The following is a 17286-nucleotide window of genomic DNA, read 5'->3' on the forward strand; positions in this document are numbered from 1 at the left end:
TTATGAATTCAGCCTGGGGGTTGGCGCGTGATCAGATCGCTGTGACTCTGTGATGTTTCCGCAGCTTTGATCTCGCCGTGTTAACTCTTTCCGTGCAGCTGCCTTGTCCTTGCTGCAGTAGTTGCAATGAGAGTCCACTTTGCTTGTGCCTCCCGTTGGCTTCCAGGCAGAATCAGTGAAATTTTGTCGGCGTGGGAGCTGTGGAGCAGATTCTCCTTGCGACTGTACTCCTGAGGTTGAGGCGTTGACATCCCAACAGTGTTTGTTTTGTCAGTGCAGCCACGGCAGGATAATCCAATCCAGTGTATCTTCTGTCAGAAAACTCCTGTACAGTTACCCCACTGCACTTGCTTTCAGTTAAGACTCTGTAAGGTGTGATATTGCAGTAAATCACTGCCAGCTGCCTTACGCTGTATTTTTCAGCACCATGGAGAGCGACAGGCAGACTGAGAGTGGTATACGCTTCCAAGAAGTCATGAAAAAGCTCAAACCCACATACTGCTTCACATATATTTATTCATTTACACACTCACTTGCCATTTTCTTTGGTGCACCCAGCTGCAGTTAACACAGCCTTCAATAACTCCTACATGCTTGAAGGTTTCAATGTTTCAGTGTGTTAGTGCTATAGAGAGGTGCTGATTCAATGTAGCAGGCATTTTTAAAGCTGCTGATATCTTGTATTGTGCTATACTGCTTTTTTCAGTATTTACAGAAATATTAGTGTATTTAAGTCTATGAATCACAGAGTTAAGTAATAACCTAGATGTAATTTAGCTAATAATAATCCAGTAGTTTAGAAATGTGGGATAAATACAGGTTCATAAATGTGTAGGGCATACAGGACAATGTAAAACATTTACACGTTCTTCTGGGTTCCTGTGCTCATCGTACACACTGAGCTTAGCAGGACGGTGCCGAAGCGGTTACTTCTTGGTTCAATTATTATGTCACAGTTTAGCTTGTTGTTAGCTATTTTAAATATTTATCTGTTATAATAACTGGACTGTAAACAGCAGCGCTGTAAACAATGATCTGCACACAGAGACACTAGTACACTAGTAGCTCAGAAACAAGCTGTCCAGCACAGTGAATGGGCCCTCAGAGTGTACTACATACTACCTATAGTACACTGTATATAGCATAAGAAATCCTCATATTTGGAGGTTTTACTGTAACAGCAAATGAAACAACACTTGTCCCATTTTTCACATTTTACTCATACCGTTAATTTAAAGGGATAGTTCATTATTTTGGGAAGTGTACTCATTTATTGTCATATTTGTATGGTTGATGCAAAACTACAGTCAACTTTGCCAGACTATAAAAAATTCAGTAGTTCAAAAGCTGACAATTGAAGTACGAAACATTAAATTGTTGCCTTCTATCTGAAGGGTTATTAGCAAAAGGCTTGGCCCTGATTTTTTCTTTTTCTTTTAGAAATATCTTCAAGTGGATTGGTAATAAATGAAAGTGTTGGTATAATGAGTTTTTAAGTACCTGTGGGTGAAGCCGACAGCTTCATATTCTAATTTTATTTTTAACCGTGAGCAGTTACTCCTTTACATTTTGTACATTTGTGTACAGGAGCAGCATTATGAAAAATCAGTGTAATAGTCGTACTTTTAAAAAATTTATTTTGTATGTTTTTTCCTTTTTGGATGCGGCTGGTGCTTCTTTTTTTAAAATCATTTACACAACTGCCTTTTTAAATGAACGTGACCTGTTGTAGCAGCGGGTTATTTCCGTTCTGCTCTGTCAGCACAAACACGCACTCGCAGGTGATGCTCGCTCTTTTTGCGCCGGCCTTGGAGCATTCTGGCGGCCATTTAATGAAATGGTGATCTCGTCAAGCTGCTGCACAGGTGCTCGTTTGTGCATGTGTGTGCGAGTGTTCTTTGATCTGCCTTTCATATGGTCGTACAGCTGTGTGCTGATGTGATTACAAAGGCCTTGCCAGATGTGCTCGCCAGCTGTCTGTGACACAGCCTCTGTTTGTTTTTGTGTGTGGGGGGGGGTGAGTGGTGGTATGAGGCAGCACTTCGTGGGGGCAGGTTCAGATTTAACACCACCGCTCACACGGGCTTTTTTGAAAGCGGCGTCTGGGTGCTTGTTGTGCCGTGTGATCATGTTCTCATGTGTCCTGGAATACGATTGGCTTATAATATTGTCTTCATTCAGCACTTCCCATTTCACCGACACTTTAGCCCACTAGGGAAACATTTGTGTGTGTTTGTGATGGAGACAGAGAATGTGGTTGCAGTCCTTATATGGTCATGTAGTTTGGTTTTGAGCGAGTGCGTTCGCTACAGAATGAATCAGAGTGCTGTTACATCAGAGGTATGGGCAGGCGGGATGGATTACTTGGCCTCCTATTGGAACACACACTTCCATGGAGAGTGAGAGAGAGAAAGAGGAATGACGGCACATGCATGCATATGCATACTCAGATGCCCTACTTTTCTGCAACACAGAGATATAGGGACTGTTATGTAGCAAGGGATGCGGACAGTGCAGATTCATGGTGTGAATGAATGGGAGTGACAAAAGGAAGCCACTCCCCTGTACTGCTTCCCAACACCTTAGCACAGAGAACACAAAAAAGAGGAACTAGTGAAATCTACAAATGCTTGGCAATGAATGAAATGCAGAATGAATTACACCAAACTGCAGGTTGCTAGGGGGCTGGAGCCTATCCCAGCCTCCACTGGACACCGTGGACAGGTCGCCAATCTGACGCAGGGCCAACACGGAGAGACAATCGTTCGCACTCACAGTTAATTAGTTAAATTAAATACCAGAGAGTACAAAAAATCAGTACTTTGCAGCAAGTGGTGTAAGTGTTCATTACTCACAGATGAACTAAACATCACTGGATTAAATCTGTTCTCCAGTAAATTTTCATTATCATCTGTATAACGATTAATTGAGTCATTCAGGAACTCCTCATTAATGATGCTTTAATGGTCATGTCTGTATTGCCTTTATTGAGAAATAAAACCAGAAGCAGATGCCTTCATTTTCAAATGTTGCCGGGAAACTATTGTAGTTTTGGTGTTTTTATATTGTTATTTCAGGTCTTTAGTTTGACTTTGAAATGTGGATTTTTGGGTTAAATGAACTAAGTAGTCCAGAGACCATAGAATAGAGGGTTTTATAGATAAATACTAATATTTGGTATGAGTAAGTCAAGCTGAGCTATGGAGCTAAGGAGTTTTTTTTACTGACCTCAGGAAACCTTTTTGGCTCCAAAACCGACGTCCCTCTCTCTTCAGTAATCTTCTGCTAAATCAAATGGTTCTTTCGGGGTCACAGTAGCCGTAGGTTAGTGCACCTTACCACATAACTGCAGCACCCACTGTGTTAATGTCACAAACCCCTCACTGCTCTTTACGCCTCCTCTCCTTCAATATCAAAAACAAGAGTGCGCGATGGTGAAGATACCAGCAGAGCAAAGCAGAAAGAAAACAGAGAGAAGCTAGCCCAGCCAGACAGCTAGCAGGATGAAAGCTGTGATGTTGTGCATGCTGATAGCTACTATTTACTGGTAAAAAAAAAAAAACCCTTCCCACCTATGGGTGGTTTTTGCCAGGCTTGCAGTGTTTTTTCAAATTCTTCATTTCGTATTTGGTGGTGAGTCTAAAACATATATATATATATATATATATATATATATATATATATATATATATATATATATATATATATATATATATATATATATATATATATATATATATATATATATATATATATATATATATATATAATCTTAAACGTATGGATATTCATAATTGCTCTATGTGTGACGGTGTTAAAGTTTCATTCCTACAATTTCTTAAGGAGACAAAATTGGTAAATACAGGCAAATATAAATGAGAAATTATTAATACATTTGAGTCTACATGTAGTATATGCTGTAGGTTTTGGAAATATTTCACACTGTATACAAAAGATGGCCTCTCCTGGGAGAGCATGCTGTGGCTTTTTGGATTGTTTCATTGAAACCTCCATCGCCATCTCGTTTTCATTTGTTTGTTTATTTTTGTTTGTTAATGTATTTGTAAAGGGGGTACACCTGCTAATTTGATCACTGGCTTGCCAGCAATTAATTGACAGCAGTGTTAAGTTACAGTCCATTATTTACTAATTGACTTTAGTTGAGTTCCACTGTTATCAGCAGATATATTAACATTAGAGACCAAAACCTAAACATGTTTCTTTCTGCTGATGGGTATTGTTAGATCCCAGTTACCCCTGTACACAAAGTCTGGACCTGCTCTTCTTGTAAAGAGTCTGAGTGGCTGATCCTGTGGGCATTACTTATCTTCCTGTATATTGTGACCGTTTTACAGAAAGACTTCCTGTTCATGCACGTCTGTCATTCAGACTCATTACAGAATAATTATTTTCACTTATTTTGTTCAATTTATAATGCTGCATTTCAAGTTAAATTACCATTAGTGCAATCACATCCGTATATATCTCTGAACTCCATATTTAGGGACAGATATTAACCTTTAAAGCCTGAATTGTGAAATTGTTGCCAGAAAATTTAAAGTTAAATTTAAAGTTTTTGAAAATTAAGCATTTATTCAGGCAATTAAAAACAATCAATTAAATATTAATGTGCTTAAATTCGTTTTAATCTTTTTATCATATTTGCTACATCCCACATTTTTTGCAATGTATTGATTAAAATTTATCGTTTATGTAAGTTTTGACAAAAATTAGGCGTTAAGGGGTTAAATCCCTTATTTAGACAGTCTCAGGTGGATGAGGCCTCGGGGATCTCAGTCTCAGACATTATGTTAACAACAAACTCTATGGGGATTTAACTTGAGCTGCCCTACACCCGTATAACAACTGCAGTTTAACACTTTTGTGTTGACGACAGGTATTTCTAGGCAGCACCTTTTGGCACATTTTAATTAATGCGACTGTAAGTATTTTGCATAACAGCTGACTGAAATGATCACTTGTGAAATCCCTCATTTAACCCATAAAGAAATCCATTTTCTTCCCGTTTTTGAATTCATTATGTATCTGACTCTGTAGCTGTGGGAACTATAGTGTCAGTTGACACAGTAAAGGTGTACAAATTAATCATTATGTGCGAATTATTATCACTTCATGACTTTCATTAATGCCATAAAGCACTGATTGTTGTCAGTGGTTGGGATTTTGTTGTTTGTTTATGCATCTCCATGTGATCTTGATCAGGTCTAATCAGTGTTTTCTTCTTTCCCCCTCAGGAACATTTCAGGGTCAGTGGGTTGGCGGGATGCGTCATGGCTACGGAGTTCGTCAGAGCGTCCCTTACGGTATGGCAGCCGTTATCCGCTCCCCGCTTCGTACCTCCATAAACTCTCTCCGCTCCGGTTCAGAGCACAGCAATGGGACAGCTCTGCTGGACCGGACTGGGGCAGTGGTTCCTGGACCTCCCCCCCTTCCCGGCACGCTGACCACCAGCGTCTCCATGTGCAGCACAGGCAGCAGCGGCAGCAGCCCCGCGGTGTCTCGGGGAGGTTTTGTGCTGACAGCGCACAGCGAGGCTGAGCTGCTGAAGGGGAAAAGGAAGGGCGGGCTTTTTCGAAGATCCATCCTGTCAGGTCTCAAGCTGAGGAAGTCAGAGTCCAGGAGCTCTTTGGCCTCCCAGAGGTCTAAACAGAGCTCATTCAGGAGTGAAGCTGGCATGAGTACCGTGTCCTCTGCTGCATCTGATATCAACTCTACCATCAGGTAATGGCACGTGGACAATAGAGGTGGTAGGTTTGGGCTGCTGCAGGGTACCAGATATAAAAGACCCACAAAGACCTTTTTGCACATATAGTTTTCATCCAAATTTGGGGCAATCTGCCAAACCTTTTGTTCTCAAACATAATTTTTCATTAGTTTGAAGCCTGTTTCACGCTGTATACTAGGGCACCAGTTTAGCTCACTGGCTGAGCAGGTATGCATATGCCTTATGACTAAAACGCAGCAGACTGGGTTCAAGTCTAACCTGCAGCCCTTTCCTGTCTACTCCACACTGTTTAACTATCAAATGAAGGCAAAAAGCCCCAAAATAAACCTTAGAAATCCAGCATACTGTGTTGGTTAACTAAAACTGATCCTTCCTTGACCAGTTCCACAGTAATCATACTGATACCCATCATCGTTGTCATGTTTTAGTTATGCAATCTAATATATTTATCCCTGAAAAGTTCAAATTTACTGTAAAAGTCAGACATTTAACACTCTAAGAAATTCTGGCAGGATTTTAACTCAACAGCAATGTTTACTTGAAAAGTATGTCAATCAAACATGAGTCTATCCACCAAAAATCATACAAATAACACCACCTACTGTGGTCTCCTTTCTTGATTCACGCAAGAGGAAGTCTAGCTTTGAAAGATTGTGACTGGAATGACTTTGGAACGTGGTTAGTCCAACGTGGTGAGTCAGATATCAACTCTGTGGCAGGGTAGTGGAATGACGTACTATGAAGTGACCTGTCCTTCATTTGGAGGACAGGGATTCAAGGAAAAAACAAACACCCATTCTTCTTAAGTGCCTTTAAATGGATTGGCATGCATTCCAAAGGAGACTATAGGTCAAAGGTCAGTATGTTGGTCCACTGGACCGGTGCCTGAGGAGAAGTTTAATGCCAGTTTCATTCATTGTGTGAACTTCAGCTTCTTAATCTGGCTTAGATGTTACATGGAAGTGCTTGGCGTCAAACTCCAGGTATGCTGGATTGAGCCGGCTTATTTTGAGTTGAGTCGCCACCTCGTAAACTAATGGCTGGCAGTAGTAGATATTCTTAATATAGTCACTGTGGCACAGAAGTCTGGCTCTGGCTGTTTCATTTCAACATTTTATGATCCTTCCATGATTGATTATTTACTATTTTAATGTAACCTTTCACCCTTTCCAGCCTTGGAGATGCAGACACAGAGCTGACAGTCGCTGAAGACGATGTGGACGCCACAGCAACAGAGACCTACTGCGGGGAGTGGAAGAACGACAAGCGGACCGGATTCGGCGTGAGTCGGCGGTCCGATGGGCTGCAGTACGAAGGGGAGTGGCTCAGCAACAAGCGGCACGGCTATGGCTGCACCACGTTTCCTGATGGCACAAAAGAGGAAGGGAAGTACAAGCAGAACATCCTGGTGAGCGGCAAGAGGAAGAACCTGATCCCCCTCCGAGCCAGTAAGATCAGGGAGAAGGTGGACCGAGCCGTGGAGGGAGCGCAGAAGGCAGCAGATATCGCCCGGCAAAAGGCTGAGATTGCTCTTTCCAGGTAGGGAATTATAGGCGCGATACCGTTTAATGAAGTCATGTTCTAGGTCCTGGTTAATTTAAAATTCAAGTTGTTTGAAGCTGGCACAGTTCATCTGAAAAAAAGTGCTTTTAAAGTCATTTTTTATGTTATACACCAATCAGAATTTAGTGATACTTAAATCAACAGATGATGCCAGGTGTGGGGTTGCTTTAAGGCCACTGCTAATCAAATCTCACCCACACAACCCTGATCAGGCAATTTCTCTAAGTGTTAATAAAAAAACGATAAATAAATAGTCATTAAGGGAAATTCCCCCCTAACTTCATAATTTGTCGTTTTTTTATGTTATAGAGCAAATCCAAGAGCCTGAGATTGTAATTTGCTTTGCTTTTCTGACCTTCCTCATATTTACAGCTCTGCAGTAATCATCAGCAATAAGGCTAATAGCATATTTCTTGAAGTGTTAGCATATTTACTAAAAATGTTGTTGTGAATTTTTTCTCATCTAAAGGCAAAAAAAAACTATTATCTGTTATACTATGCTGCATTTCTGTTAGCAGAGGATGCTAACCAAAAATCAGAGAATTTCGTCCCACTCTTCTTCACAATGTTGCTTTAAATTTGTTGCTGTTCGTTTATGCACAGCTCTCCTGAAATCCTGCCAGAGCCTTTAATAAGGTTGAGGTCTGGACATTGACTGGGTCATTACAGCGACTTGATTCTTTTTTCCTTTTCAGTCATTGTGTTGTAGATTTGCTGCTGTGCTTGGATGTTGCGTGATGCAGTTTTGGCCAACATAGATTAACAACAGATTAGAATACTTTGAAGACAGAGGAGTTGGTGGCTGCAAGACGAAGTCCAAATCATCAGCCCTCCACCACCGTGCTGACAGCTGGTGTGAGGAGTTTGTTCAGATAAGCTGTGTTGGGTTTTTGCCAAATGTCGTGCTGTGCATTATGGTCAGACGTCTCCACAGAAGTCTTGATGCAACTTTGCAAGCCTGAGCTGTGCTGCCGTGTTCTTTTCAGAGAGAAGAGGCTTTCTTCTGGGAGCTCTTCCAAACAAGCCGTATTTGTTCAGTCTTTTTCTTATTTTCCTGTCACAAATTTCACATGGCCTGTAAGATGTAGCTCTTGGGTTTTTCGTCGTTTATCTGAATGTTGCATGGTCTGAAGTTGTTGTGATGACCATAACTGGAAAGATTTTGTAATTGTGTTAATACACACCTGAACTGAATGCTCGGGACCAGCAAACTGCCAAAATTTCTGCTTTTACAGAGTTGCTCACACTTTCTGATAATCAGTTATTTAAATGAATCTGATTAGCAGCACCTGGCTGCTACTTACTCTCTCTTGAATCCTTTAGAAGCAGTAAACTCGCACCTCACAGGACGTGTAATGTTTAAAACGATTAATATGATACTATTATAAAATGGTTCCCATAGTTTAAACAACTTGTCCATTATATTGCCTCAATGCTTTTATCCTCTTTATTAAGTCAGCTTACTAGGTACATCAATTTAAACATGTTCATAGCAAAACTGTGTTTCCAGGTTCTGGCACGTCTTTAATAAATGAACAAGTTTTACCTGGGGTGAGTCAGAACCCCCAAGGAAGATGGCAGTGCCAGGGCTGCATCTCAAAAGCCCAGGCATCAACATGTTTATATCCACGGGGTGCTGTTATGTGTTAATCCATCTTAAAACAGCTGTTTTTCTGTCTTTCACCTGTCCATCCTCTGCTTAAAAACAATTGCTGATGGCTTTGTTTTACCATGTAATTGAGATCAGTGACATATTAAAAATAATATTCAGGTTAAGGTGAAATTAGGGTTACAGAATGATTGAAATTGGCAAGCCAAACAAGCCCATCTGGAGCTGTTAAGACTCTGATAAAGCTGTTCTGCTGAATGGAGATGAGAGCTGATTCTCATTAAAACTGAGTTCATTCAGCTAAAACAATGAGAGCAGTCTGTCTGATGATGTTAATGGGCTTGCCCTGACCTTCTTTACAGCTGCAAGAAACTTTTGGACAGCAATATAGAACAATTTTTGTTTTTTTATTTGTTTTGTTTTGTTTTTTTACAGCTAAGGACTCAAAACAGAAAATAATTAGCTGTCCTGGGACCTGAAGCCACAGATACACATTGATACTCTTGTCAAGTGGGGACTCATCAGAAGTAGGCCCATGGCCTAGTTTGTGTCCAGACCTTGTTGTTTCGAGGATCCAGGGTATGGCTACAGTACCTCTGGTGGTGACAAAGCTGCTGCTTTTAAACTCTTTCTGTAGAGCTTAGACAGGAAGGAAATAACAGGTACCAAGGAAAAAACTGGAATACAAATGAAAAAAAAAAAGCCATTACGAGATGAAACTCTTTGAATTCTTTTAAAAAACATGAAGTTGTTAAATTCCTGATCAGGCAACTCAAACTCAAACATCTCCATGTAGATCTCTTGCCACCTGTAGCATCTATGTTATGAAAAGTCCTGCTGTGATTTTGGAGATTTAGCATCGACTTGGTACCAAAGTGTGACATCCCATGTAAAGAGAGAGAGGTGTTCTGCATCTGTGCATTTACGCACATATATCTAAGTGACATAAATTTTGTCAGCTGGCTAAGTATGTGCTGTCTTTCATGAACTCCACATGCAGAATTTGACACTGCACGGACGGCCTGCACAGCAGAGGCGCCGTTATTTGTGTAACAGATTTCACACCCTTCGTACTGTTTCTGATTTGTTCACACTGTTTTCTTTTTGATTTTTTTTCATGTCATTGAGCCAAACACAGAAAAGCAAACTAGCTCTTGTTCTTGCAGCCAGAAGTTGCCTTCATGCTTTCTGGAGCACATGGTCGAAACGCTTGAACGTATTAGAGAGGAGCGGACCCAAAGATGGCACCTGCTCGCTTAAACACACACATGAGTCCCTATATAAATGTGTCTGATCTTCTGGCCCCACTCACAATAACCTGCCTAACATTGTGATGACTTAAGAAATTTAAGGCTCAGTTTGTAGGTTTTGTGTTTGTTTGTTTATTATAAAATGGAATGCATTAAAGTGCTTTGGAGGACTACTGGTAAAACTTAAAGCTTCGATTTAAAGGCTTAGCCAGATTCTGCTCTATATCTGTGAGTGTTTAGTGTGTGCAAGTTGACTATTTTGAGTTAAGATATTTTTCCCAACACAAGAACACAGGAGCAGTGAATTGGCTAATAAAAATGTCTGAATCTTCCTGGATTTTAAACCTAGTAATCAGTTATAACATCCTCCAACTTCTGTTTCTAATCTTAAAGGTTTGAATGTGGGTCATAAAATAATTTATATATAATCCATAAATTTTTTTGGGCTGTGGATCATTGTCCTCTCTCAGTTTTGGTTGTGCTTCACCCAAATATGAAGATCTGAACTTTGGCTCTGTCTGTGACTTTGTGTTTACATGCTTTGTTGTCATGTTAGTATTGCATAGCTACAGATCACGCCTTTTCTTCTGTACAACAGATACTGAAGAGTGTGATTAGAAACAGCTGGCTGCAGAGTGACAACAGTGTCAGTCAGCGTGTGAAGCAGCTGTCTGAGCTGTTTTTTTTCTGATTAGCAGTTGACCTTGGAGCAGATCAATAATGCAGTAATGTTTTGCACTCTGTTAATGATGTACAGCATATACGTTTAGGAGCAGATCGCCAATTTTCCGCAAGATGTCAAGTTGCTTTCTGAGATGGATGAGCTCGTTAAAATGGAAATATTGAAAACACCAGAGGGTGTCAAAGAAATGATGTGAGGTGGGACGAAGAGAAAAAGGCATAATAAAGTGAGAGAAAAAACCCATTAGAAGTGAGGGCAGATTTCCGCATTATGCCAACAACACTGGCAGAGCGCCTGAAAGAGCAGAGAGGCTGAATTACTCTCTCACAGACTAACCTGCTCTTGCTTATAAGCTTACCTGTGTAGATCGTGAATGAAGCTGCTGAACATGTCTGTGTTTGTAGAGTGCATGCATGAGGAGCTGAATAAGTAAAGATCCAATCCTATTAGTCCTGCTGACGGTCTTCCGCTGAGGGCAGTGTGACCACAGCGAGCTACAGCTGCTCAACTAATTCCTCTCACACTGTTGAGAAGTCACGTACATAGAAGAAAGAAAAACAAATTAAAGGTAGCAAACACATCAGCCGCTCGGTTTCTTATATTATGATGACAATATATTTGCATTCGTAGTGACTTGTAGGCTTTTTACAGCACAGGCCAAAACATCATACTGTAGGTTGGCTCACATAGTTTCCATGGTTTCATCTTTCTTGTGAGAACTACTTTATGAATTTAACTGTTCTTAAATGCTCAACTTGACAGAGACCATTTTTTAAAATAAAAAATAAAAAAGTGCATTAGTTTGCTGTAGTAGCTACTTGAGTTATGGGTGAGTAACTTTTGCTTCCAGTTTACCTGTCGATGCTAAATTAGGCTTCAGATTGTGGACCTTTCTCTGGACACAGACTGATACATCTGGGTCACTCTGTAAAACACTGAAAGTGCTGACTTTTGGTTTTAAAGGCATAAAAATCCCTTCAGTTCACTAAATAGTCATATTAGTTATTGGTGTTCAAATAAACAAAGTTTATTCATCTAATATTCAGTGTTTATCTCAGTCACCGTATTTAAAATATATCTAGAATATATTTATTTAAAACTTTATTTTAAATTTCATAAAATATCTGCCACACAGAATGACGTCAGTGGTGCGACTTTTACTTTGAAATAATGAAGTTTTTCTCGCTTTCAGAGGTCATTACATTCCAATTTTAAGCCTAGTGTCTTCCTTCATTTTTAATAAAATGCTGACTTATTTAACAATTTAACTTAAATTTCATTATTGGTATAATTCATTTCATACTCGCAGGGTTTCCTGGTTTATATCTGTTCTTTCCTCGTCACCATTTAATTCTGTGGTTTGCACCAGTTTCATTTTTACTCTTTCTGAACTCTTTTTAAAAATATATATATATTCTAGGTCGCATATTCTGTTCTTTGTTGCAGTCATACCTCAGTTTTTATATGTTTATCCAAAATACAACCTAAAATCTTATCCTAAGTCTCTAACATAACATGAAATGTAGCTGTGTGGTTGGAAACGGTGCTTTGCAGCTTGATCTTGCAGGTCTAAGACACAAAATATGGAATAAAGACTAATGCCGTAAAAGTTAAGCTAATGAATGCTGAGTTAAATTGTGCTTGAATATTTGGAAGGCAAGAGCTCATGCACAAGTGGGTAGGCCTGAATTATTTTTGAGGAGGGACGGAGTGTCCTTGTTTAAAGTAGGGTGCCACTTTATGCATGCTTAAAGCAGATAAACCCAGATCTTGACACAAACAATATTTAAATGAAATTTTTGCATGAAAGCAGTTGGAACAAAACCGAAACTAGGCATCCGTATCAATATAAATAGTTTTGCAATGTGTGCTGGGATTTTGAGTTAAATGCAAACTACGGTATTGCAGGCGTTTGGGCATATCTTTACTTAAAATTAGATTAATGGTAGTGGCCAGTCTGTAGCTTGTGTCATGGTTGTGTTTAAGAAACAAACTGGTAGAGTGTTTTCCTTCTGAGCTGCAACTGTCTTCTTAGACACATCTTCATGTAGCTTTAATCTGTGCTGTGTTGTGTTTATTGAAGCCCAAGTGTGACCACAAAACTAGCAATCTAGGTGGTGCCCGTGGACAACTGCTTTGTTTTTCCAACATTCTGCAGGTTTTTGCTGTCTCTTGCTGTTGAGTTTCATCTATTAAAACTGCTACGTAGGACACCTGTGTGTGAACTTAAATATGTCATGGTCCTGGGCCATGTTGGCCCAGTATTCTTAGTTTCTTGTATTTTTGTATTTCGTTCCTTATTTAGGCCATGTTTCCTGAGTTGTCCTGTTGTGTTGTTCCCTAAGTGTTTTCCCTTCGTGACTCTTACCCCCTGTGTGCCCCTCTGTGTATTTATGAGCCCTCGTCTCTCTTTGTGTTTATTCCATGTTTCCCCTGCCCGTTATGGCTGTGTTCTTCCTGTGCTCTCTCTCTCCCCTCCTGTCTGAACCCCCATGTACTTCCTGTTTTACTTTGTGATTCCCGCACCTGTATTTGTTTGTTTCAACTATCTGAAAAAACTCATGTAAGGTCTTCTGAATGGGTTTCATCAGATAGGGCATCTGGCATAAAACAATCACAAATGCGGAGTTACCTGCTGTGGTGACCCCCAGCTGAAAGTAGCTTTACTACCGCATTAGCAAAAATAATGTCTGTAGACTGTGGGACGATTGGCGATCCCATTGCCTTTGAAATGGTTGCTTCAAAGGAACCAGGTCTGTGACCTCTTGCAGTCAATTGCTGCCTTCAAAATGACTTTGATGTATCAAGATAGCAATAACAAGTCAAGAAGAAGGAAAACGTCTGCTAACAGTTTGGGATTGAATGGACTGAAGTTGGCAAAAAACTGATAAATTTGTGAAAATCATAAATCGGTTGCTTCTAGACTCTGCTTACAATCAGAGTCCAGTCTGAGCTGTAACAATACAATTTTATTTATATAGCACATTTAAAACCAAAGGTATACCTAAGTGCTTCACAATAATGCAATAAGAACGGCTCCATAATTTAGTGATTTACGCATTGACATGGCTTTTAAAGGGTTCCTTGTTTAAGTTCAGCTGGAGATGATCTCGGGGTTGCATCACCGTGGCAGCCCCTTAGAACCTCATAGATGTTATACGGGGATTCAAAGATTCCTCCACAAAATGGGACGTAGTTTCATCAGGATGACAATGTAACTGCAAAATGGCACTGGCACTTAATATTCAATTTAATTCATTTTAATTTATGTATCTGCCACCAAATCACAACAGGAGTAACCTCTACAGCTACAATAGCAGAGAGAAAACTCCAACAATCAAACCACCCCCTTTGAGCAAGCACTTGGCAACAGTGGGAAGGAAAAACTCCCTTTTAACAGAAAGAAACCGCTGGCAGAACCAAGCTCAGCTATGTGCTATGACCAGATAAGGATTGTGGGGGAAAGTATATATAAATGAATATAGGAGTATAATGAGAGTACAATCAGTTGAATCAAGCACTCATTCTGAGTCGAAGAACTGTTTGACTGCCTTGAGATCAAAAACAGTTGATGCAAATACTTGTAATTGGACTGCAAAATAAATCCAATGCAATCACTGGGCAACAACCGATTTTTCCTAGTCATAAGGAGGTTGTTGTTCTATTTTTACTCTAGCGTGATTGAGTGTTTCCACTGTTACAAAGCCCACAGTCCACAATAGGAAGGGCAGTGTTGGCACAAACACACCTGAAATCCCAGACTCATCTGGAACCAGTTTTTTACCTTTAGGTTTTACTTTCTGATTACTTTCATTCTTACTCACAGTTTGGTTATGTTTGGCCCAGGAAATTACACAGAGAGGTAAACATGTGTATGAAAGAACCATTTTCTAGTAAACATGTAGAAGCTTATACAAGTAAGGCATTTTAAAATCACTTATTCACACATAACTGGCACATAGGTGCAAAACTGTGGGGGGGTTCTTTGATTTGCTGATTTGTTGTCAAAGCTGTGGGCAAGATGTGCCAGCTCAAGGGCAGTAAGGGGCAACAATATGACAATAAACCCCTCTGAAAGCATGGATTTGTAAACATATCATCCTGAGTTGGGTCATTAAAAGATCATGATGTCAATTGATTGCGTTGTTAGTGAATGCTCCAACCTAATTCAGGATGTATTAAGCATTTAATGTTGTTTCCACAGAAGCATAAATATATATATATTTATGCTTCTGTGGAAACAAAATGGTAAAGTCCAATTTATTAGTATAGTACGTTTATTTTGGCCTGTTTTTCATCATTTAACATCAGGGTTCTGAGACTGGAGCATGAAGTTGTCGGCATATTGCTGAGGTAACATGCAGATTTTACTAATTTGATGAGTAACAAAGTGGTGATGCTTTAAATATTTGCTCAGAGCAGGTTGCTGATTTAGGATAACGGCACAACTTTACTTGCCCAGAATAACCTAACTGTACATACAGTTTTAGCCTGGCCTAGCTCTCCGCTCTCCTACACACACACACACACACACACACACACACACACACACACACACACACACACACAGGAATGTCTAACCCAGATTCGGGCAGCAATGTAGCACAGCACAGAACAGCCTCTCTGTATGTGTGTGTGTGTGCGTCCCAGAACAGAACAGCAGGGTATTTCCTTGTGGAACACCAGGAGAAACCCTGAGAGGTGAAACAGTCACAGGATAATTGCTTCAGTTCTCTTTGAGCAAAATGAAAGCACAATGTGTGAGGATTTGTGGCCCTTTTTCGTCGATTTCTTGCTGTGTGTATGTGCGTCTAAAATTGTCCATAGGCTGAGTTTGAATGTACATCCTACTTGTTCCTAAAGGCAGGGCAGCAAGCAGTGAGGTCAGGGGTCGGGTTTATCTCCTGAAGAGAATCCAACAGCTGGTAGAAATTCAGGGTCAGCTGTCCACGTGCCTGATGTTACAGTAAATCCCAGATTTGTTTATATGTGTGAGTGTGTGTGTGTGTGCGATACCAAGCTCATGTGCCCTGATTACTGCTGTCACATGTGCTGATGTAACTGATTTCTCATCAGGCTACCTGTGATTAGTCAGTACCAGTGACTCACTGTGTCACAGGACTCCAGTCGCTGAAGTTCTGTGACCTCGTTTCATTGGTAAGCCTAAAGTTCAGCACAGAGACACACACACACACACATTGAGTTTCCATCACTTCACAGGGCGTTACACTGACTTACATTCATTTGCCGGTGATTTATTCTAACTTTAATCCAAAACTGTATTTCATACTGTGTACTCCAGTATTTACACTTACTATTGTGAGCATGATTATATGAAGTACTGGGGCTTTGCAGTCACACGACAGCTTAACCGCATGAGTTTAGCCTCTCTCTACCAATTTGGATGTGTGACAATATAGAGTCAAATAAATAAGGCCTAGACACTGCCTGTGACTACTCGGCAAGCACCAGTCACAAGGGAATAATGCGCATTTCCTGGCAAGTCGTTGCTAAAGGCTGATAAGAGCTGCTTTGAAACAGTCACACAGGCCTAGAGACGAGTGACCTCCTGGAAACCACTGGTCTCTGTTTCTGGTTGGCGTGTTTTAAGGCTTTTAAAGCTGTTTTACTCCAGCTCAGCTAGTAGCTAGCAAGCATTTGCAGACAAGTTGACATCTTCTGTGCAAAGTGTGGAAATCCCAATGCCGTAAAAGCATGCCTGGATAGAAAAAACCCACAGTGGAACACTAAAAGTTATGGATTGGCCTCCATACGTGGAAGTTTAGGAACAGAAATATCCCAACTGAGACACAGCGGAAGTGTCCATGCTGAAATTGACAGATTTACCTTATGGGGGCTTGTTTTTGTTGGAGTCCCGGCACTGTTTAGACAGATTTATATCCCCACAACATGAGTAATACAGACACACACACTATTAGCAGTGATGCAAACCGGGAAGCTTTGTGAGATATGAATCATCCTCATCATCATCAACTGGTTCAGAGCGATGACAGAGATGATGGAGGAGCTTAGAGCGTGAGCCCCGGATTAGACTTTCTCTTCCTGTCTCTTTCCTAACCTCATCTCATTGCACTTTGTTGTCTTCCTCCGTATCTCCTGCATCGCTCTGTTTTCATTCTCCTCATGTCCCCTGTCCTATTATTTCGCCTGTCCTTTTGGCCTTGATATCCCTGCTCATTTAGTGTCCTCTGAATGTGTCACGTTTTAAGCATCAATGCGGCTTTCTCAAAGTGTGCCGTCAGTTAAGGAACATTTAGAAGGTGTCTCCGAGATGTAAGTTAGATGTGGGGGTGGGGATTGTATGAATATACAATATTTTATTAAGCCTTATTTCTTTCTTTTAGGGATCTATTTTAGCACTACTGTGCACAGCAGGTGCTCTACACAACCTCTGTGGTGCAGATACTGTATCTGT

General features: G+C 40.4%; 1 protein-coding gene across 1 annotated transcript in view; it reads left to right on the forward strand.

The window, feature by feature from the left end:
* jph3b (junctophilin 3b) overlaps positions 1–17286 on the forward strand; it is a 51887-nt gene that overhangs the window by 13916 nt on the left and 20685 nt on the right. Inside the window, exons 2-3 of the mRNA XM_026172949.1 lie at positions 5256–5742; positions 6920–7285. Of these exons, the coding sequence (XP_026028734.1) occupies positions 5256–5742; positions 6920–7285 (853 nt within the window). The remainder of the gene's footprint in view (positions 1–5255; positions 5743–6919; positions 7286–17286) is intronic.

Source organism: Astatotilapia calliptera, chromosome 7 (genome assembly GCF_900246225.1).
Source record: "Astatotilapia calliptera chromosome 7, fAstCal1.2, whole genome shotgun sequence".
NCBI classification, from domain to species: Eukaryota; Metazoa; Chordata; class Actinopteri; order Cichliformes; family Cichlidae; genus Astatotilapia; species Astatotilapia calliptera.